This window comes from Oncorhynchus keta, unplaced genomic scaffold, assembly GCF_023373465.1.
Source record: "Oncorhynchus keta strain PuntledgeMale-10-30-2019 unplaced genomic scaffold, Oket_V2 Un_scaffold_6055_pilon_pilon, whole genome shotgun sequence".
Classification (NCBI taxonomy): Eukaryota; Metazoa; Chordata; class Actinopteri; order Salmoniformes; family Salmonidae; genus Oncorhynchus; species Oncorhynchus keta.
In genome coordinates this window covers 172,829-198,308 of record NW_026290974.1, presented here as the reverse complement: position 1 = coordinate 198,308, position 25,480 = coordinate 172,829, and the positions used below count along the sequence as shown (strand labels likewise).

General features: G+C 39.9%; 1 protein-coding gene across 1 annotated transcript in view; it reads left to right on the top strand.

Annotated features, from left to right (window-relative positions):
• The window catches only part of galt (galactose-1-phosphate uridylyltransferase), a 189,401-nt gene that overhangs the window by 76,350 nt on the left and 87,571 nt on the right, over window positions 1-25,480 (top strand). Inside the window, exons 7-8 of the mRNA XM_052517206.1 lie at window positions 80-212; window positions 14,160-14,243. Coding sequence (XP_052373166.1) covers window positions 80-212; window positions 14,160-14,243 — 217 coding nt within the window. The remainder of the gene's footprint in view (window positions 1-79; window positions 213-14,159; window positions 14,244-25,480) is intronic.

Genomic DNA, 25,480 nt, shown 5'->3' with positions numbered 1-25,480 from the left:
CTATTCCTCACCCTCTCTCCTTCTTTTTCTATCTTTATTCCTCAATCTCCCCCTCCTTCTTATGTCTCTCTCTCTCCAGGAGCGTGTAGTGGTGCAGAATGCTGATTGGCTGGCTGTGGTTCCATACTGGGCCACCTGGCCGTTCCAGACGTTGCTGTTACCACGGAGACATGTCCAGAGACTGACTAACCTCACCGCCCAGGAGAGAGAGGGTACGACCTCTGATCTCACTCTAACCCCTGACCTTTAACCCCTGACATCACTGTAACCTACTGTATTAAACCCTTAACCCTTGACCCTCACAACTCAACTCTTTTACAGTTCACTATGTCACCCTGACCTTTAACCCCCACACTCTTAACACAAACCACAACTACCATCCCTGATGAAACCTCCTCCTCTGAAACAACATGTCGTAGCTGTGTAGTAGGGATTAATATGGGTAACCGGGACAATGTCTTTATAAGATGAGAAGTTTAATAATCACATGTACAGGGTTGCAGGTGTAATACAGGGTACAGTACAGTACAGTAAAGTACAGTACAGAGTTCTGAGCTCTGAGCGCCAACAATGTAGGACAAAGTCAAACAATACATGGCATAATAAATCATAGAAATAAAATCTATACATATTAACAATGGTCAATATATACATATTAACACTGTAACAATGGTCAATATATACATATTAACACTGTAACAATGGTCAATATATACATATTAACACTGTAACAATGGTCAATATATACATATTAACACTGTAACAATGGTCAATATATACATATTAACAATGGTCAATATATACATATTAACACTGTAACAATGGTCAATATATACATATTAACAATGGTCAATATATACATTAACACTGTAACAATGGTCAATATATACATATTAACACTGTAACAATGGTCAATATATACATATTAACAATGTAACAATGGTCAATCTATACATATTAACAATGGTCAATCTATACATATTAACACTAACAATGGTCAATATATACATTAACACTGTAACAATGGTCAATATATACATATTAACACTGTAACAATGGTCAATCTATACATATTAACACTAACAATGGTCAATATATACATATTAACAATGGTCAATATATACATATTAACACTGTAACAATGGTCAATATATACATATTAACAATGTAACAATGGTCAATCTATACATATTAACAATGGTCAATATATACATATTAACACTGTAACAATGGTCAATCTATACATATTAACACTGTAACAATGGTCAATATATACATATTAACACTAACAATGGTCAATATATACATATTAACAATGGTCAATATATATACATATTAACACTGTAACAATGGTCAATATATACATATTAACAATGTAACAATGGTCAATCTATACATATTAACAATGGTCAATATATACATATTAACACTAACAATGGTCAATATATACATATTAACAATGGTCAATATATACATATTAACACTGTAACAATGGTCAATATATACATATTAACAATGTAACAATGGTCAATCTATACATATTAACACTGTAACAATGGTCAATATATACATATTAACACTAACAATGGTCAATATATACATATTAACAATGGTCAATATATACATATTAACACTGTAACAATGGTCAATATATACATATTAACAATGTAACAATGGTCAATCTATACATATTAACAATGGTCAATCTATACATATTAACACTAACAATGGTCAATATATACATATTAACAATGGTCAATATATACATATTAACACTGTAACAATGGTCAATATATACATATTAACACTGTAACAATGGTCAATCTATACATATTAACAATGGTCAATATATACATATTAACACTGTAACAATGGTCAATATATACATATTAACACTGTAACAATGGTCAATATATACATATTAACACTGTAACAATGGTCAATATATACATATTAACACTGTAACAATGGTCAATATATACATATTAACACTGTAACAATGGTCAATATATACATATTAACAATGGTCAATATATACATATTAACACTGTAACAATGGTCAATATATACATATTAACAATGGTCAATATATACATATTAACACTGTAACAATGGTCAATATATACATATTAACAATGGTCAATATATACATATTAACACTGTAACAATGGTCAATATATACATATTAACAATGGTCAATATATACATATTAACACTGTAACAATGGTCAATATATACATATTAACACTGTAACAATGGTCAATATATACATATTAACAATGGTCAATCTATACATATTAACACTAACAATGGTCAATATATACATATTAACAATGGTCAATATATACATATTAACACTGTAACAATGGTCAATATATACATATTAACAATGGTCAATATATACATATTAACACTGTAACAATGGTCAATATATACATATTAACAATGGTCAATATATACATATTAACACTGTAACAATGGTCAATATATACATATTAACAATGGTCAATATATACATATTAACACTGTAACAATGGTCAATATATACATATTAACACTGTAACAATGGTCAATATATACATATTAACACTGTAACAATGGTCAATATATACATATTAACACTGTAACAATGGTCAATATATACATATTAACACTGTAACAATGGTCAATATTTTATTTTCTTTGGCTATGCCGGATTAAGTGATATGACATGATATTCTATCAAATGTGGGGCGGCAGCGTAGCCTAGTGGTTAGAGTGTTGGACTAGTCACCGGAAGGTACTAATCTGTCGTTCTGCCCCTGAACAGGCAGTTAACCCACTGTTCCCAGGCCGTCATTGAAAATAAGAATGTGTTCTTAACTGACTTGCCTGGTTAAATAAAGGTTAAATAAAGGTAAAAAAAATAATAATAATAATAATAATAATTTCTCCGTAATTAATATTACCTGATTGAGCTAATCATGTAAACGTAATTAACTAGAAAGTCAGGGCACCACAAAATAATATTTATAGAGCTGTTATCTTCTGAATAAACACTTAAAAACCGAGTAATATTTTACATCAATAGCATTCAATATTAATCGTCACCTTAATTCAGTCTCATCTGAAAGTTGTAAATTCTTGGTTATCTTCACGAACCCTGGCTAACAAGTTGAATCAGCAATACAAAATTGGGTTTAATTATTTATCTACTAAATACCTAACTAATCACACAGTGTTACACATACACATAATTAAATCATAACTTGATTACTAATTACGTCATAAAGGAAAACGTCCCTAGTGGGCGGAACAGATATGACAGCTTGTTACACAAAGGAAAAGGGGCTGGGTTTGAGTGAAAGAGCGGGAAGACTGAGGAACAAAGGAAGAAGCTGTGCTATCGTAAATACAGTATCTTATGAATTCTAAATTTACCGCCCATTTGGAAAAGGAAAATGTAATAAATATTTACTCTGGGCTGCGCTTCGGTAGGTTGGTCATCGATGCTGGCCGTGTTAGCCAACAGAGATCTTCCTGTCCTCAGAAGAATGTCTCTGGTGGTAAATTGGATACATTGTAGTATCGTCATTGTGTGTTAGAGTAGATACGTCGTCCATCCTTTCCTGGCCCACGTTTACAGCGGCCACTGTTAACTCAACGGCTAGGAGGTATTACTTCCGTAGTGAATAAGAGTTCAAAGTCCATACCATTCGCAACCAAAGCTCACGCTGAGGTTGGCTTCGTTCTGTAGTTATTATCTGAATCCTTCTGACATCGGACCGTCGTCCTAATGTACCCGGAACAGGAGGTTACATTTTCGTCAAGGGCTTATATAGTGGTGGGGGAGAAGGGTGTGTTTCATAGTTTATAACCCATGTCTCTTCACAGGGGCGGGCCACTGATTGGGCTTTCTGTGAGAGGAAGGGCTTTCCAGAGCTCTTAGCCATTTCCTTGTGTAGGATGAATGCATTCACCACAGCAATGTACCATTTCATCGTCTTATGGAGAACATTGTAATAGCCTATCAGCGCATCTTATAGGTCCACACCTCCCATGCTCTTGTTGTAGTCCTTTACTACAGTTGGAATGGGGACATTTTTGGTGGTCCATGCCCCGGCACCGTCCTTGACACATCTGACGACATGATCACCACTGAAGGACTTGTGGATTGTTGTGCACATCACCACCTCTCTTGTATCCAACCACTTTACAAACAGCAGGCCATCTTCACGGATCCATCGCATGGTCCCCCGCTCAGCCCGCTAGGCATGTCGTCCACCTACGTCTTCGGAAAGCCCACCCTGGTGGTACAATGGTGCCACAAGCCCACACATCCCGCTTCCTCAGCTCTGTAAACAGGGTAGGGCTTGTGTAGAAGTTATCCACAAACAGTTTGTAGCCCTTCCCCAGCAGTTGAAAATCCAATAACTCCATAACAGAATCATAACTCAGTCCATTACCGGTCGCACAACTGTTCTTCCCCTCATAGACAAAAAATGCAAAAAATGCACACAGAATCAGCCAACACAAACAGCTTGTAACCCCACTTGGTTGGTTTGTTCCTCATGTACTGTTGGAGGCCAAATCTGGCCTTTGAGGCTACCATCCTCTCATCGATTGACACATTCTGGGCTGGCTGAAAGTAGGTTTTGCAGGCCTCAACAATGCTGTAGTAGAGAGGTTTTATTTGACACAGTCTATCAAACGTTGCTGTGCCTCTCTTCTTGTCATTCGCTTCATCAACCTTTGGGTCACTGATGTGAAGTGCCTGTGAGATAACCAGAAACCATTTGCAGGACATAACAGTCATGGGGAAAGGCAGTTAGTAGAGAGATGACGTTTTCCAGTAGTCCTTCAGGCTTTTCAGCCTCACCAGCCCCCATGTAGATGACCAGTGAAAGGTAGAAGAAAAAGTCTGACATGGATATGGGCTTCCATGCTACCGTTTTGCCTGCTTGCTTCTTCTCACCATACTTATTCGTGTTAGACATGAGCGAATCGACAACGGATTGGGTGAAAAACAGCTGAAAAAGCTGAAGGGGGCTGTAAGTTGCGGTCATGAATGTTGGTTGAGGTGGCTCCACATCATCTTCTCGGACAGTTTGCCAACGCCCTTCTGTCCCTTCCTTAGCCGGTGGCACACTTCCCCTCCTCAGCTTCTTTGTCAGTGCCTTCACACCTCTAGATGGCCCGGGAGGTGTGGAGCCGGAGACAACAGGTGTCCGGCTGGATGAACCAGCTTCAGTGGGGGATGGACACCTTGGCACTGGGGGCTCCCATTCGGAGTCAGTGTCACTGTGAAAGAAACTGTTCAGTTAGAATAGTTTCACATATGAGCCCTGTATCAACAGGTATAATAAACAGATATATAGAGTACAGGGAACATAAAGTGCTGTTCCATTTCACTTTGGCCATTGTTGTGGGCCTGCCCTCCCCTCAACAGCCTGAAATAGGCTATTTCATGTGGGGTGGGGTAGAGCGGCAGACACACGCATCTCGGCCATGCTCCCTCTAATCCATAATATGTAGACTGAGAGGAGGAAGCATGGTCGCTGTGTTGCGATGTGTCAGTTTGCTGTTACATTCTACTCCATTCCATTTTTATATATATATACACACACAAACATAGGCTATGGGTCATTCACATACAGTAAATCAAATCAAATCAAATGTATTTATGTAGCCCTTCGTACATCAGCTGATATCTCAAAGTGCTGTACAGAAACCCAGCCTAAAACCCCAAACAGCAAGCAATGCAGATGTAGAAGCACGGTGGCTAGGAAAAACTCCCTAGAAAGGCCAAAACCTAGGAAGAAACCTGAGAGGAACCAGGCTATGTGGGGTGGCCAGTCCTCTTCTGGCTGTGCCGGGTGGAGATTATAACAGAACATGGCCAAGATGTTAAAATGTTCATAAATGACCAGCATGGTCGAATAATAATAAGGCAGAACAGTTGAAACTGGAGCAGCAGCACGGCCAGGTAGACTGGGGACAGCAAGGAGTCATCATGTCAAGTAGTCCTGGGGCATGGTCCTAGGGCTCAGGTCAGTTGAAACTGAGGCAGCAGCACGGCCAGGTGGACTGGGGACAGCAAGGAGTCATCATGTCAGGTAGTCCTGGGGCATGGTCCTAGGGCTCAGGTCCTCCGAGAGAGAGAAAGAAAGAGAGAAGGAGAGAATTAGAGAACGCACACTTAGATTCACACAGGACACCGAATAGGACAGGAGAAGTACTCCAGATATAACAAACTGACCCTAGCCCCCCACATAAACTACTGCAGCATAAATACTGGAGGCTGAGACAGGAGGGGTCAGTAGACACTGTTGCCCCATCCGAGGACACCCCGGACAGGGCCAAACAGGAAGGATATAACCCCACCCACTTTGCCAAAGCACAGCCCCCACACCTCTAGAGGGACATCTTCAACCACCAACTTACCATCCTGAGACAAGGCTGAGTATAGCCCACAAAGATCTCCGCCATGGCACAACCCAAGGGGGGCGCCAGCAGGCAGGATGACCACATCAGTGAATCAACCCACTCAGGTGACACACCCCTTCCAGGGACGGCATGAGAGAGCCCCAGTAAGCCAGTGACTCAGCCCCTGTAATAGGGTTAGAGGCAGAGAATCCCAGTGGAAAGAGGGGAACCGGCCAGGCAGAGACAGCAAGGGCGGTTCGTTGCTCCAGAGCCTTTCCGTTCACCTTCCCACCCTGGGCCAGACTACACTCAATCATATGACCCACTGAAGAGATGAGTCTTCAGTAAAGACTTAAAGGTTGAGACCGAGTTTGCGTCTCTGACATGGGTAGGCAGACCGTTCCATAAAAATGGAGCTCTATAGGAGAAAGCCCTGCCTCCAGCTGTTTGCTTAGAAATTCTAGGGACAATTAGGAGGCCTGCGTCTTGTGACCGTAGCGTACGTGTAGGTATGTACGGCAGGACCAAATCAGAGAGATGGGTAGGAGCAAGCCCATGTAATGCTTTGTAGGTTAGCAGTAAAACCTTGAAATCAGCCCTTGCTTTGACAGGAAGCCAGTGTAGAGGGGCTGGCACTGGAGTAATATGATCAAATTTTTGGGTTCTAGTCAGGATTCTAGCAGCCGTATTTAGCACTAACTGAAGTTTATTTAGTGCTTTATCCGGGTAGCCGGAAAGTAAAGCATTGCAGTAGTCTAACCTAGAAGTGACAAAAGCATGGATTAATTTTTCTGCATCATTTTTGGACAGAAAGTTTCTGATTTTTGCAATGTTACGTAGATGGAAAAAAGCTGTCCTTGAAATGGTCTTAATATGTTCTTCAAAAAGAGATCAGGGTCCAGAGTAACGCCGAGGTCCTATACAGTTTTATTTGAGGCGACTGTACAACCATTAAGATTAATTGTCAGATTCAACAGAAGATCTCTTTGTTTCTTGGGACCTAGAACAAGCATCTCTGTTTTGTCCGAGTTTAAAAGTAGAAAGTTTGCAGCCATCCACTTCCTTATGTCTGAAACACATGCTTCCAGCAAGGGCAATTTTGGGGCTTCACCATGTTTCATTGAAATGTACAGCTGTGTGTCATCCGCATAGCAGTGAAAGTTAACATTATGTTTTCGAATAACATCCCCAAGAGGTAAAATATATAGTGAAAACAATAGTGGTCCTAAAACGGAACCTTGAGGAACACCGACATTTACAGTTGATTTGTCAGAGGACAAACCATTCACAGAGACAAACTGATATCTTTGGTATCAAAAGCAGCACTAAGGTCTAGGAGCACGAGGACAGATGCAGAGCCTCAGTCCGATGCCATTAAAATGTCATTTACCACCTTCACAAGTGCCGTCTCAGTGCTATGATGGGGTCTAAAACCAGACTGAAGCATTTCGTATACATTGTTTGTTTTCAGGAAGGCAGTAAGTTGCTGCGCAACAGCCTTTTCTAAAATTTTTGAGATGAATGGAAGATTCGATATAGGCCTATAGTTTTTATATTTTCTGGGTCAAGGTTTGGCTTTTTCAAGAGGCTTTATTACTGCCACTTTTAGTGAGTTTGGTACCCATCCGGTGGATAGAGAGCCGTTTATTATGTTCAACAGGAGGGCCAAGCACAGGAAGCAGCTCTTTCAGTAGTTTAGTTGGAATAGGGTCCAGTATGCAGCTTGAAGGTTTAGAGGCCATGATTATTTTCATCATTGTGTCAAGAGATTTAGTACTAAAACACTTGAGCGTCTCTCTTGATCCTAGGTCCTGGGAGAGTTGTGCAGACTCAGGACAACTGAGCTTTGAAGGAATACGCAGATTTAAAGAGGAGTCCGTAATTTGCTTTCTAATAATCATAATCTTTTCCTCAAAGAAGTTCATGAATTTATCACTGCTAAAGTGAAAGTCATCCTCTCTTGGGGAATGCTGCTTTTTAGTTAGCTTTGCGACAGTATCAAAAAGGAATTTCGGATTGTTCTTATTTTCCTCAATTAAGTTAGAAAAATAGGATGATCGAGCAGCAGTAAGGGCTCTTCGGTACTGCACGGTACTGTCTTTCCAAGCTAGTCGGAAGACTAGTTTGGTGTGGCGCCATTTCCGTTCCAATTTTTGGAAGCTTGCTTCAGAGCTCGGGTATTTTCTGTGTACCAGGGAGCTAGTTTCTTATGAGATTTTTTTTTTTTAGTTTTTAGGGGTGCAACTGCATCTAGGGTATTGCGCAAGGTTAAATTGAGTTCCTAAGTTAGGTGGTTAACTGATTTTTGTCCTCTGGCGTCCTTGGGTAGACAGATGGAATCTGGAAGGACATCAAGGAATCTTTGTGTTGTCTGTGAATTTATAGCACGGCTTTTGATGTTCCTTGGTTGGGGTCTGAGCAGATTATTTGTTGCAATTGCAAGCGTAATAAAATAGTGGTCCGATAGTCAGGATTATGAGGAAAAACATTAAGATCCACAACATTTATTCTATGGGACAAAACTAGGTCCAGCGTATGACTGTGACAGTGAGTGGGTCCAGAGACATGTTGGACAAAACCCACTGAGTCGATGATGGCTCCGACATGGACTTTTCCATGTGAATATTAAAGTCACCAAAGATTAGAATATTATCTGCTATGACTACAAGGTCCGATAGGAATTCAGGGAACTCAGTGAGGAACGATGTATATGGCCCAGGAGGCCTGTAAACAGTAGCTATAAAAGTGATTGAGTAGGCTGCATAGATTTCATGACTAGAAGCTCAAAAGACGAAAACTTAATTTTTTGGGGAAAATTGAAATTTGCTATCGTAAATGTTAGCAACACCTCCGCCTTTGCGGGATGCACGGGGATATGGTCACTAGTGTAGCCAGGAGGTGAGGCCTCATTTAACACAGTAAATTCATCAGGCTTAAGCCATGTTTCAGTCAGGCCAATCACATCAAGATTATGATCAGTGATTAGTTCATTGACTATAATTGCCTTTGAAGTAAGGGATCTAACATTAAGTAGCCCTATTTTGAGATGTGAGGTATCATGATCTCTTTCAATAATGACAGGAATGGAGGTGGTCTTTATCCTAGTAAGATTGCTAAGGCGAACACCGCCATGTTTAGTTTTGCCCAACCTAGGTCGAGGCACAGACACGGTCTCAATGGTGATAGCTGAGCTGACTACACTGACTGTGCTAGTGGCAGACTCCACTATGCTGGCAGGCTGGCTAACAGCCTGCTGCCTGGCCTGCACCCTATTTCATTGTGGAGCTAGAGGAGTTAGAGCCCTGTCTATGTGGGTAGATAAGATGAGAGCACCCCTCCAGCTAGGATGGAGTCCGTCACTCCTCAGCAGGTCAGGCTTGGTCCTGTTTGTGGGTGAGTCCCAGAAAGAGGGCCAATTATCTACAAATTCTATCTTTTGGGGGGCAGAAAACAGTTTTCAACCAGCGATTGAGTTGTGAGACTCTGCTGTAGAACTCATCGCTCCCCTAAATGGGAGGGGGCCAGAGACAATTACTCGATGCCGACACATCTTTCTATCTGATTTACACGCAGAAGCTATGTTGCGCTTGGTGAACTCTGACTGTATAATCCTAACATCGTTGGTGCCGACGTGGATAACAATACCTCTATACTCTCTACACTCGCCAGTTTTAGCTTTAGCCAGCACCATCTTCAGATTAGCCTTAACGTCGGTAGCCCTGCCCCTGGTAAACAGTGTATGATCGCTGGATGATTCGTTTTAAGTCTAATACTGCGGGTAATGGAGTCGCCAATGACTAGAGTTTTCAATTTGTCAGAGCTAATGGTGGGAAGCTTCGGCGTCTCAGACCCCGTAACGAGAGGAGTAGAGACCAGAGAAGACTCGGCCTCTGACTCCGACTCGCTGCTTAATGGGAAAACCGGTTGAAAGTTTCTGTCGGCTGAATGAGCGACACCGGTTGAGCAATTTCTACAGCATTTCCCTCCAGAAACCGTGAGAAAGTTGTCCGGCTGTGGGGACTGTGCCAGGGGTTTTCGAGTTGCTGTGCGTTTTGTTGCCAACCTATTTTGCTACCTGACAACTTTACGGTTTTTTACTTTTTAATTACCGGACACTTTATCTGGATTCGTCAGGACCTCCAACAATTCATATAACCATACCCCCCACTCACAACGCATAGCCAATGTGTACTTTACACATTTCATTACATTTTTATATATTGCAAATAAAATGTAAAGAATAATCACAAATAATATTTTATATTATTAATTTCAAACACCGGCATTAGCATGAGAAGAACTTACATCCAAACAATGTCCTCTGTTAAAAAAATATGCTTCTATTTTGGAGTCATAGCTATGGTCGCTAACTGAATCGTCTTCCAAAAGAAGATCTGTTTCACTATCATGATCAATTTCCTCTATCATTTTGTCTACATTTGTATATCTAGTCTTGGATTTAGCTTTCCCTGACTTATTCGCCATGATGTTCGAAATATAAACAGCTGAAGATGCGCGTTACCGAAACAGTGCTGTGCGTCACAAGCTTGGCTCCTTCCAGTATGAATCTTCAATGGCGAATTACCCTTTACTCTTTACGCAGGAGTTTACTACATGTGTTGGTCTTCCAACACATAAACATTACATATTGCCGTTTACCTCAGCTCATTGGCTATCTACCCAGCTAGATTTCAAGACGATCAGTGGTCATTGGGTTAAAATACAGTCAATCAACGAAACAGCGGTCATATCATTGGTGCACAATGATGTCATTACTTGTTGTCTTCAAATCGGTTTCTTTCAGTCAATACGACAAATGTCCCATCAAGTTTGGTTGTGTTACAAACAAACCAGTTGATTGCAATGAAACCAAACATGACTGGAACAGTCACGTCCTGTGTGTGTATTTACATCGAATGTGTCGTTGAAAATGGAATGATACTGAATTCACGACACAAACGGCTCACAAAATGTTTCGTGTTAAGCTCTAAAAATGGATTTTATCAAACAAAGACCATTCATTGTGTAACAATGAGCATTGGGATTGCAAACAGAGGGAGATCGTCAAAGATAAACAATTAATTTTATTGCAATTTGTGATTTTGCCTGTGCTGGTTGAAATAGTTTTTTGTTATTGGGCTCTATCCTCAGATAATCGCATCGTATTCTTTCGCAGTAAATCCTTTTTTAAATCTGACAACGGAGTTGGATTAGCAAGATTCTAGGCCTTCGAATCATGTGAGACGCTTGTATTTTCATGAATGTTTAATATGACTATTTTGTAGCGATCACCATATATTGTTGAATTAATCTCGCTAACGGGTTTGGTGCGCAGAGAGGTTAAGAGATCCAGTTATGTGTGTTTCCTGTCCTTCATTAGATCACCAAATGAAACACACTCGACATGACTGTCGCTGTGTCCACGGACCACATTCTCAAAAATATAAATATTGTTTAATTCTCCTATTTTGGAGATTAGGAATTTTTGCAAGAGAAGCTCTTTGTTATCCATCTCCCTCAATACGGCAGTTTCTACCAGGTATTTATGACCGTTGTAAAACCTGATGTGGGAGAGAGAATGAGAAGGGGTGGAGCCACGATATACACCCAAAAGGGCCACGTCGTGACACTGGGGACCCATGCCAAATCGTTTGTCTCCTGCAGGGGATAAGGTTTTGTCGTGCCTTCTTCACGTTGAAGCTCTCAACCTGGTCCACTACAGCCCCGTCGATGAGAACGGGGCGTGCTCAGGCCTCCTTTTTCTGTAGTCCACAATCATCTCCTTTGTCTTGATCAAGTAGAGGGAGATGTTGTTATAATAATAATAATAATATATGCCATTTAGCAGACGCTTTTATCCAAAGCGACTTACAGTCATGTGTGCATACATTCTACGTATGGGTGGTCCCGGGAATCGAACCCACTACCCTGGCGTTACAAGCGCCATGCTCTACCCTGGCAGGTCTCTGACCTCCTCCCTATAGGCTGTCTCATCGTTGTCGGGGATCAGGCCTACCACTGTTGTGTCGTCGGGAATCTTAATGATGGAGTCGTGCTTGGCCATGCGGTTGTGGGTCAACAAGGAATACAGGAGGGGACTGAGCACGCACCCCTAAGGGCCCACTGTATTTTAAAAATTATTTTTATTACCTTTATTTAACTAGGCAAGTCAGTTAAGAACACAATCTTATTTTCAATGATGGCCTAGGAACAGTGGGCTAACTGCCTGTTCAGGGGCAGAACGACAGATTTGTACCTTGTCAGCTCGGGGGTTTGAACTTGCAACCTTCCGGTTACAAGACCAACACTCTAACCACTAGGCTAGATGTGTTGTTACCTACCCTTACCACCTGGGGTCGGCTTGTCAGGAAGTCCAGGATCCAGTTGCAGAGGAAGGTGTTTAGTCCCAGGGTCCTTAGCTTCGTGATGAGCTTTGAGGGCACTATGGTGTTGAATGCTGAGCTGTAATCAATGAATAGCATTCTCATGTAGGTGTTCCTTTCGTCCAGGTGCGAAAGGGCAGTGTGGAGTGCAATAGAGATTGCATCATCTGTAGATCTGTTGGGGCAGTATGGAAATTGGAGTTGGTGTAGGATTTCTGGGATAATGGTGTTGATGTGGGCCATGACCAGCCTTTCAAAGTACTTCATGGCTACAGACGTGAGTGCTACGGGTCGGTAGTCATTTAGGCAGGTTACCTTAGTGTTCTTGGGCACAGGGACTATTGTGGTCTGCTTGAAACATGTTTGTATTACAGACTCGGTCAGGGACAGGTTGAAAATGTCAGTGAAGACACTGGACAGTTTCTTTGAGTACACGTCCTGGTAATCCATCTGGCCCCGTGGCTTTGTGAATGTTGACCTGTTTAAAGGTCTTGCTCACATCGGCTACGGAGAGTGTTATCACACAGTCATCCAGAACAGCTGGTGCTCACGTGCATGCTTCAGTGTTGCTTGACTCGAAGTGAGCATAAAAGGCATTTAGCTTTCTGGTAGGCTCGTGTCACTAGGCAGCTCACGTTTGGGTTTCCCTTTGTAGTTCGTAATAATATAATCCCCCTTATCTGTATTGTAAAGCGAGAAACACAATTTAAGTAATCTTTGCATCAGTAATTGTGTTGTCGTGGACAGACTGGGGATTTTTGGAGCATGAATGTGACTGATTCTATAATCTGTTGCTGGAAGGAAATCAGGTGTTTTCACACAGATTCCTCTGTCCTGTTTTATTGTCATTGTTTTTAAATGACAGGCAGCTGTTGTGTTGTCATAAAATTATCTTGGTGGGTTAGTTTGTTTTCCCAGCAGTATGGTGCCCTTGAAGGACAGATTTCATTTGATCCAAATATCAGCAGAAGGTTAATTCTGGGAAATAATAAACTATGCTGTCTGGAGTGTGGTTTGTTTGGAGTGTTTGTGTGGGTATATGTGTCCCAGTGGAGACTGCTGAGGAGAAGAGGGCTCATAATAATGACTGGATTGGTGTGAATGGAATGGTATCAAACATTCCAACCATTAATACGAGATGTCCTCCCCCAGCAGACTCCGATGCTGTATGTGTGCGTACGTGCGTGTGCTCATGCGTGCGTGCCACCATCTAACAGCGAGAGATCTGGCACCAGGAAGTGTTGCAAGTGCTACTATGTATATGAATTTGTTCTAGATAGTTACAGGAAGTGAGGTAAGTGCTACTATGTATATGAGTGTGTTCTAGATAGCTCCAGATATATTAGTCTGAACTCTCTCTTTCTATTCCAGGACTGGCCTCCATTATGAAGAGACTCTTGACTAAATATGATAACCTGTTTCAGATCTCCTTCCCCTACTCCATGGGCTGGCACGGTAAGAGAGAAACAACTCAGAAACAATATGATGAAATAAGATTATACTGGCAAAGACAGCTATTATTTATTATAGATTATAACAGCTGTCAAATTGCTTGGAGGGAATTGTCTTGCTTCTTGAAAATGTGTGCATCAGAAGTTGCTAAGTGTTTTAAAAATTCACCGATAAATTGGACCACATGGAAAACTAAAGACGTAGAAACTGTACATTTCTTGGTAATAGGAAATACATGTATTTCCATGACAGAATTAAAAAGCAATTTTGTATTGACAAATACATCTTTTGCCAAGAGTTTGCAAAGCTGTCATCAAGGCAAAGCGTGGCTAATATTTAACACTTTTTTTGCTGCTACAGGATTCCATATGTGTTATTTCATAGTTGTGATGTCTTCACTAGTATTCTACCATGTAGAAAATAGTCAAATAAAGAACAACCCTGGAATGAGGTGTGTCCAAACTATTGACTGGTACGACATGTTTACTACTGTCCTACTGTAGTCTATATATATCTACTACTGTCCTACTGTAGTCTATATATCTACTACTGTCCTACTGTAGTCTATATATCTACTACTGTCCTACTGTAGTCTATATATCTACTACTGTCCTACTGTAGTCTATATATCTACTACCGTCCTACTGTAGTCTACTGTATATATCTACTACCATCTACTACTGTAGTCTATATATCTACTACCGTCCTACTGTAGTCTATATATCTACTACTGTCCTACTGTAGTCTATATATCTACTACTGTAATACTGTAGTCTAATATCTACTACCAGACCTACTGTATCTACTGTATATATCTACTACCGTCCTACTGTAGTCTATATATCTACTACCGTCCTGTAGTCTATGTATCTACTACCGTCCTACTGTATCTACTACTACCGCCTACTGTAGTCTATATATCTACTACTGTTATACTGTAGTCTATATATCTACTACCGTCCTACTGTAGTCTATATATCTACTACCGTCCTACTGTAGTCTATATATCTACTACTGTCCTACTGTAGTCTATATATCTACTACCGTCCTACTGTAGTCTATGTATCTACTACCATCCTACTGTAGGCTGTATATCAACTACCATCCTACTGTAGGCTACTGTATATATCTACTACCATCCTACTGTAGACTACTGTATATATCTACTACCATCCTACTGTAGGCTACTGTATATATCTACTACCATCCTACTGTAGACTACTGTATATATCTACTACCATCCTACTGTAGGCTGTATATCAACTACCATCCTACTGTAGGCTACTGTATATATGTACTACCATCCTACTGTAGACTACTGTATATATCTACTACCATCCTACTGTAGACTATTGTATATATCCACTACATCCTACTGTAGACTATTGTATATATCTACTACCATCCTACTGTAGACTACTGTATATATCAACTACCATCCTACTGTAGACTATTGTATATATCCACTACATCCTACTGTAGACTATTGTATATATCTACTACCATCCTACTGTAGACTACTGTATATATCTACTACCATCCTACTGTAGTCTACTGTATATATCTTCTACCATCCTACTGAAGACTACTGTATATATCTACTACCATTCTACTATAGACTATTGTATATATCTACTACCATCCTACTGTAGGCTACTGTATATATCAACTACCATCCTACTGTAGACTACTGTATATATCTACTACCATTCTACTGTATATATCTACTACCATCCTACTGTATGCTGTATATCGACTACCATCCTACTGTATATATCTACTACCATTCTACTGTATATATCTACTACCATCCTACTGTATGCTGTATATCGACTACCATCCTACTGTAGACTACTGTATATATCAACTACCATCCTACTGTAGACTACTGTATATATCAACTACCATCCTACTGTAGGCTGCTGTATATATCAACTACCATCCTACTGTAGGCTGCATATCAACTACCATCCTACTGTAGTCTACTGTATATATCAACTACCATCCTACTGTAGAATACTGTATATATCTACTACCATCCTAGTGTAGTCTACTGTATATATCAACTACCATCCTACTGTAGAATACTGTATATATCTACTACCATCCTAGTGTAGGCTACTGTATATATCAACTACCATCCTACTGTAGACTACTGTATATATCTACTACCATCCTACTGTAGACTACTGTATATATCAACTACCATCCTACTGTAGGCTGCATATCAACTACCATCCTACTGTAGTCTATATATCTACTACTGTCCTACTGTAGTCTATATATATCTACTACCGTCCTACTGTAGTCTACTGTATATATCTACTACCATCCTACTGTAGTCTATATATCTACTACCGTCCTACTGTAGTCTATGTATCTACTACCGTCCTACTGTAGTCTATATATCTACTACCGTCCTACTGTAGGCTGCATATATCAACTACCATCCTACTGTAGACTACTGTATATATCTACTACCATCCTACTGTAGACTGCTGTATATATCTACTACCATCCTACTGTAGACTACTGTATATATCTACTACTAATCCTACTGTAGACTATTGTATATATCTACTACCATCCTACTGTAGGCTACTGTATATATCTACTACCATCCTACTGTAGAATACTGTATATATATACTACCATCCTACTGTAGACTACTGTATATATCTACTACCATCCTACTGTAGACAACTACCATCCTACTGTATATATCAACTACCATCCTACTGTAGTCTACTGTATATATCTACTACCATCCTACTGTAGACTACTGTATATCTACTACCATCCTACTGTAGTCTACTGTATATATCTACTACCATCCTACTGTAGAATACTGTATATATCTACTACCATCCTACTGTAGACTACTATATATTACCATCCTACTGTAGCTACTACCATCCTAGAGGACTTATATATCAACTACCATCCTACTGTAGGCTGCATCCTACATCCAGTAGTCTATATATCTACTACTGTCCTACTGTAGTCTATATATCTACTATCTACTGTAGTCTATGTATCTATATATCTACTACCTCCTACTACTAGTAGGCTGTATCTATATGATCTACTACTGTCCTACTGTAGTCGTATATCGTACCGTCCTAGGGTAGTTTGTATCCACCATCCAGAGCGCTTTTATCCAAAGCGAACAGTCATTTGACTGGGGTGGTCGGGAACTGTACTTCCTCAGTGGTAGGGAGGCGCCATGCTCTACCAACTGAGCTGGATAAGGACCATCTGCCCTTGTCTTTATCTACTAGAGCCTACTGTAGTCACCGTCCTACTGTAGTCTATGTATCTACTACCATCCTACTAACTGTACTGTATATATCTACTACCATCCTACTGTAGACTACTGTATATATCTACTACCATCCTACTGTAGGCTACTGTATATATCTACTACCATCCTACTGTAGACTACTGTATATATCTACTACCATCCTACTGTAGGCTACTGTATATATCTACTACCATCCTACTGTAGACTACTGTATATATCTACTACCATCCTACTGTAGGCTGTATATCAACTACCATCCTACTGTAGGCTACTGTATATATGTACTACCATCCTACTGTAGACTACTGTATATATCTACTACCATCCTACTGTAGACTATTGTATATATCCACTACATCCTACTGTAGACTATTGTATATATCTACTACCATCCTACTGTAGACTACTGTATATATCAACTACCATCCTACTGTAGACTATTGTATATATCCACTACATCCTACTGTAGACTATTGTATATATCTACTACCATCCTACTGTAGACTACTGTATATATCTACTACCATCCTACTGTAGTCTACTGTATATCTTCTACCATCTACTGTATATATCTACTACCATTCTACTATAGACTATTGTATATATCTACTACCATCCTACTGTAGGCTACTGTATATATCAACTACCATCCTACTGTAGACTACTGTATATATCTACTACCATTCTACTGTATATATCTACTACCATCCTACTGTATGCTGTATATCGACTACCATCCTACTGTATATATCTACTACCATTCTACTGTATATATCTACTACCATCCTACTGTATGCTGTATATCGACTACCATCCTACTGTAGACTACTGTATATATCAACTACCATCCTACTGTAGACTACTGTATATATCAACTACCATCCTACTGTAGGCTGCTGTATATATCAACTACCATCCTACTGTAGGCTGCATATCAACTACCATCCTACTGTAGTCTACTGTATATATCAACTACCATCCTACTGTAGAATACTGTATATATCTACTACCATCCTAGTGTAGTCTACTGTATATATCAACTACCATCCTACTGTAGAATACTGTATATATCTACTACCATCCTAGTGTAGGCTACTGTATATATCAACTACCATCCTACTGTAGACTACTGTATATATCTACTACCATCCTACTGTAGACTACTGTATATATCAACTACCATCCTACTGTAGGCTGCATATCAACTACCATCCTACTGTAGTCTACTGTATATATCTACTACCATCCTACTGTAGTCTACTGTATATATCAACTACCATCCTACTGTAGACTATTGTATATATCCACTACATCCTACTGTAGACTATTGTATATATCTACTACCATCCTACTGTAGACTACTGTATATATCTACTACCATCCTACTGTAGTCTACTGTATATATCTTCTACCATCCTACTGAAGACTACTGTATATATCTACTACCATTCTACTATAGACTATTGTATATATCTACTACCATCCTACTGTAGGCTACTGTATATATCAACTACCATCCTACTGTAGACTACTGTATATATCTACTACCATTCTACTGTATATATCTACTACCATCCTACTGTATGCTGTATATCGACTACCATCCTACTGTATATATCTACTACCATTCTACTGTATATATCTACTACCATCCTACTGTATGCTGTATATCGACTACCATCCTACTGTAGACTACTGTATATATCAACTACCATCCTACTGTAGACTACTGTATATATCAACTACCATCCTACTGTAGGCTGCTGTATATATCAACTACCATCCTACTGTAGGCTGCATATCAACTACCATCCTACTGTAGTCTACTGTATATATCAACTACCATCCTACTGTAGAATACTGTATATATCTACTACCATCCTAGTGTAGTCTACTGTATATATCAACTACCATCCTACTGTAGAATACTGTATATATCTACTACCATCCTAGTGTAGGCTACTGTATATATCAACTACCATCCTACTGTAGACTACTGTATATATCTACTACCATCCTACTGTAGACTACTGTATATATCAACTACCATCCTACTGTAGGCTGCATATCAACTACCATCCTACTGTAGTCTACTGTATATATCTACTACCATCCTACTGTAGTCTACTGTATATATCTACTACCATCCTACTGTAGGCTGTATATCTACTACCACCCTACTGTAGTCTATATATCTACTACCATCCTACTGTAGACTACTGTATATATCTACTACCATCCTACTGTAGTCTATATATCTACTTCTGTCCTACTGTAGGCTGCATATCAACTACCATCCTACTGTAGACTACTGTATATATCTACTACCATCCTACTGTAGACTGCTGTATATATCTACTACCATCCTACTGTAGACTACTGTATATATCTACTACCATCCTACTGTAGACTATTGTATATATCTACTACCATCCTACTGTAGGCTACTGTATATATCAACTACCATCCTACTGTAGAATACTGTATATATCTACTACCATCCTACTGTAGACTACTGTATATATCTACTACCATCCTACTGTAGACTACTGTATATATCTACTACCATCCTACTGTATACTACTGTATATATCTACTACCATCCTACTGTAGACTACTGTATATATCTACTACCATCCTACTGTAGACTACTGTATATATCTACTACCATCCTACTGTAGACTACTGTATATATCTACTACCATCCTACTGTAGACTACTACATTTACATTTACATTTAAGTCACTTAGCAGACGCTCTTATCCAGAGCGACTTACAAATTGGTGCATTCACCTTATGACATCCAGTGGAACAGCCACTTTACAATAGTGCATCTAAATCTTTTTAAGGGGGGTGAAAAGGATTACTTTATCCTATCCTAGGTATTCGTTAAAGAGGTGGGGTTTCAGGTGTCTCCGGAAGGTGGTGATTGACTCCGCTGTCCTGGCGTCGTGAGGGAGTTTGTTCCACCATTGGGGGGCCAGAGCAGCGAACAGTTTTGACTGGGCTGAGCGGGAACTGTACTTCCTCAGTGGTAGGGAGGCGAGCAGGCCAGAGGTGGATGAACGCAGTGCCCTTGTTTGGGTGTAGGGCCTGATCAGAGCCTGGAGGTACTGAGGTGCCGTTCCCCTCACAGCTCCGTAGGCAAGCACCATGGTCTTGTAGCGGATGCGAGCTTCAACTGGAAGCTACTGTATATATCTACTACCATCCTACTGTAGACTACTGTATATATCTACTACCATCCTACTGTAGACTATTGTATATATCTACTACCATCCTACTGTAGACTACTGTATATATCTACTACCATCCTACTGTAGACTACTGTATATATCTACTACCATCCTACTGTAGACTACTGTATATATCTACTACCATCCTACTGTAGACTACTGTATATATCAACTACCATCCTACTGTAGGCTGCATATCAACTACCATCCTACTGTAGTCTACTGTATATATCTACTACCATCCTACTGTAGTCTACTGTATATATCAACTACCATCCTACTGTAGACTATTGTATATATCCACTACATCCTACTGTAGACTATTGTATATATCTACTACCATCCTACTGTAGACTACTGTATATATCTACTACCATCCTACTGTAGTCTACTGTATATATCTTCTACCATCCTACTGAAGACTACTGTATATATCTACTACCATTCTACTATAGACTATTGTATATATCTACTACCATCCTACTGTAGGCTACTGTATATATCAACTACCATCCTACTGTAGACTACTGTATATATCTACTACCATTCTACTGTATATATCTACTACCATCCTACTGTATGCTGTATATCGACTACCATCCTACTGTATATATCTACTACCATTCTACTGTATATATCTACTACCATCCTACTGTATGCTGTATATCGACTACCATCCTACTGTAGACTACTGTATATATCAACTACCATCCTACTGTAGACTACTGTATATATCAACTACCATCCTACTGTAGGCTGCTGTATATATCAACTACCATCCTACTGTAGGCTGCATATCAACTACCATCCTACTGTAGTCTACTGTATATATCAACTACCATCCTACTGTAGAATACTGTATATATCTACTACCATCCTAGTGTAGTCTACTGTATATATCAACTACCATCCTACTGTAGAATACTGTATATATCTACTACCATCCTAGTGTAGGCTACTGTATATATCAACTACCATCCTACTGTAGACTACTGTATATATCTACTACCATCCTACTGTAGACTACTGTATATATCAACTACCATCCTACTGTAGGCTGCATATCAACTACCATCCTACTGTAGTCTACTGTATATATCTACTACCATCCTACTGTAGTCTACTGTATATATCTACTACCATCCTACTGTAGGCTGTATATCTACTACCACCCTACTGTAGTCTATATATCTACTACCATCCTACTGTAGACTACTGTATATATCTACTACCATCCTACTGTAGTCTATATATCTACTTCTGTCCTACTGTAGGCTGCATATCAACTACCATCCTACTGTAGACTACTGTATATATCTACTACCATCCTACTGTAGACTGCTGTATATATCTACTACCATCCTACTGTAGACTACTGTATATATCTACTACCATCCTACTGTAGACTATTGTATATATCTACTACCATCCTACTGTAGGCTACTGTATATATCAACTACCATCCTACTGTAGAATACTGTATATATCTACTACCATCCTACTGTAGACTACTGTATATATCTACTACCATCCTACTGTAGACTACTGTATATATCTACTACCATCCTACTGTATACTACTGTATATATCTACTACCATCCTACTGTAGACTACTGTATATATCTACTACCATCCTACTGTAGACTACTGTATATATCTACTACCATCCTACTGTAGACTACTGTATATATCTACTACCATCCTACTGTAGACTACTACATTTACATTTACATTTAAGTCACTTAGCAGACGCTCTTATCCAGAGCGACTTACAAATTGGTGCATTCACCTTATGACATCCAGTGGAACAGCCACTTTACAATAGTGCATCTAAATCTTTTAAGGGGGGGTGAAAAGGATTACTTTATCCTATCCTAGGTATTCGTTAAAGAGGTGGGGTTTCAGGTGTCTCCGGAAGGTGGTGATTGACTCCGCTGTCCTGGCGTCGTGAGGGAGTTTGTTCCACCATTGGGGGCCAGAGCAGCGAACAGTTTTGACTGGGCTGAGCGGGAACTGTACTTCCTCAGTGGTAGGGAGGCGAGCAGGCCAGAGGTGGATGAACGTTGTTTGGGTGTAGGGCCTGATCAGAGCCTGGAGGTACTGAGGTGCCGTTCCCCTCACAGCTCCGTAGGCAAGCACCATGGTCTTGTAGCGGATGCGAGCTTCAACTGGAAGCTACTGTATATATCTACTACCATCCTACTGTAGACTACTGTATATATCTACTACCATCCTACTGTAGACTATTGTATATATCTACTACCATCCTACTGTAGACTACTGTATATATCTACTACCATCCTACTGTAGACTACTGTATATATCTACTACCATCCTACTGTAGACTACTGTATATATCTACTACCATCCTACTGTAGACTACTGTATATATCAACTACCATCCTACTGTAGACTACTGTATATATCTACTACTGTCCTACTGTAGACTACTGTATATATCTACTACCATCCTACTGTAGACTACTGTATATATCTACTACCATCCTACTGTAGACTACTGTATATATCAACTACCATCCTACTGTAGACTACTGTATATATCTACTACTGTCCTACTGTAGACTACTGTATATATCTACTACCATCCTACTGTAGACTACTGTATATATCTACTACCATCCTACTGTAGACTACTGTATATATCTACTACCATCCTACTGTAGTCTACTGTATATATCTACTACATCCTACTGTAGGCTGCATATCAACTAGTCTACTGTATATATCTACTACCATCCTACTGTAGACTACTGTATATATCTACTACCATCCTACTGTAGGCTGTATATATCTACTACCATCCTACTGTAGGCTACTGTATTTATATATTACCATCCTACTGTAGGCTGTATATCAACTACCATTCTACTGTAGGCTGCGTAGCCTAGTGGTTAGAGCGTTGGACTAGTAACCGTAAGGTTGCGAGTTCAAACCCCCGAGCTGACAAGGTACAAATCTGTCGTTCTGCCCCTGAACAGGCAGTTAACCCACTGTTCCCAGGCCGTCATTGAAAATAAGAATATGTTCTTAACTGACTTGCCTGGTTGAATAAAGGTTTAAAAAAAATAATAATAAAATAAAAAAATAAATAAATAAACTACCATCCTACTGTAGGCTGTATATAAACTACCATCCTACTGTAGACTACTGTATATATCAACTACCATCCTACTGTAGGCTGTATATAAACTACCATCCTACTGTAGACTGTAGACTCCATTCAGACCCTTACTGGCCTGGTTCATCGATATACAGTCCATTCAGAAAGTATTCAGTTCCTTACTGAACTGGTTCATAGATATACAGTCATTCAGACCCCTTGCTGGCCTGGTTCATCGATATACAGTCCATTCATAAAGTATTCAGACCCTTACTGACCTGGTTCATCGATATACAGTCCATTCAGAAAGTATTCAGTTCCTTACTGAACTGGTTCATAGATATACAGTCATTCAGACACCTTGCTGGCCTGGTTCATCGATATACAGTCCATTCATAAAGTATTCAGACCCTTACTGACCTGGTTCATAGATATACAGTCCATTCAGAAAGTATTCAGACCCTTACTGGCCTGGTTCATAGATATACAGTCCATTCAGAAAGTATTCAGACCCTTACTGGCCTGGTTCATAGATATACAGTCCATTCAGAAAGTATTCAGAGCCTTACTGGCCTGGTTCATAGATATACAGTCCATTCAGGAAGTATTTAGACCCTTACTGGCCTGGTTCATAGATCTACAGTCATTCAGACCCCTTACTGGCCTGGTTCATAGATATACAGTCCATTCAGAAAGTATTCAGACCCTTACTGAACTGGTTCATAGATATACAGTCCATTCAGACCCCTTGCTGGCCTGGTTCATAGATATACCATCCATTCAGAAAGTATTCAGACCCTTACTGGCCTGGTTCATAGATATACAGTCCATTCAGAAAGTATTCAGACCCTTACTGGCCTGGTTCATAGATATACAGTCCATTCAGAAAGTATTCAGAGCCTTACTGGCCTGGTTCATAGATATACAGTCCATTCAGGAAGTATTTAGACCCTTACTGGCCTGGTTCATAGATCTACAGTCATTCAGACCCCTTACTGGCCTGGTTCATAGATATACAGTCCATTCAGAAAGTATTCAGACCCTTACTGGCCTGGTTCATAGATATACAGTCCATTCAGAAAGTATTCAGACCCTTACTGACCTGGTTCATAGATATACAGTCCATTCAGACCCTTACTGACCTGGTTCATAGATATACAGTCATTCAGACCCCTTACTGGCCTGGTTCATAGATATACAGTCATTCAGACCCCTTACTGACCTGGTTCATAGATATACAGTCATTCAGACCCCTTACTGGCCTGGTTCATAGATATACAGTCATTCAGACCCCTTGCTGGCCTGGTTCATAGATATACAGTCATTCAGACCCCTTACTGGCCTGGTTCATAGATCTACAGTCCATTCAGAAAGTATTCAGACCCTTACTGAACTGGTTCATAGATATACAGTCATTCAGACCCCTTGCTGGCCTGGTTCATAGATATACAGTCCATTCAGACCCCTTGCTGGCCTGGTTCATAGATATACCATCCATTCAGAAAGTATTCAGACCCTTACTGGCCTGGTTCATAGATATACAGTCCATTCAGAAAGTATTCAGACCCTTACTGGCCTG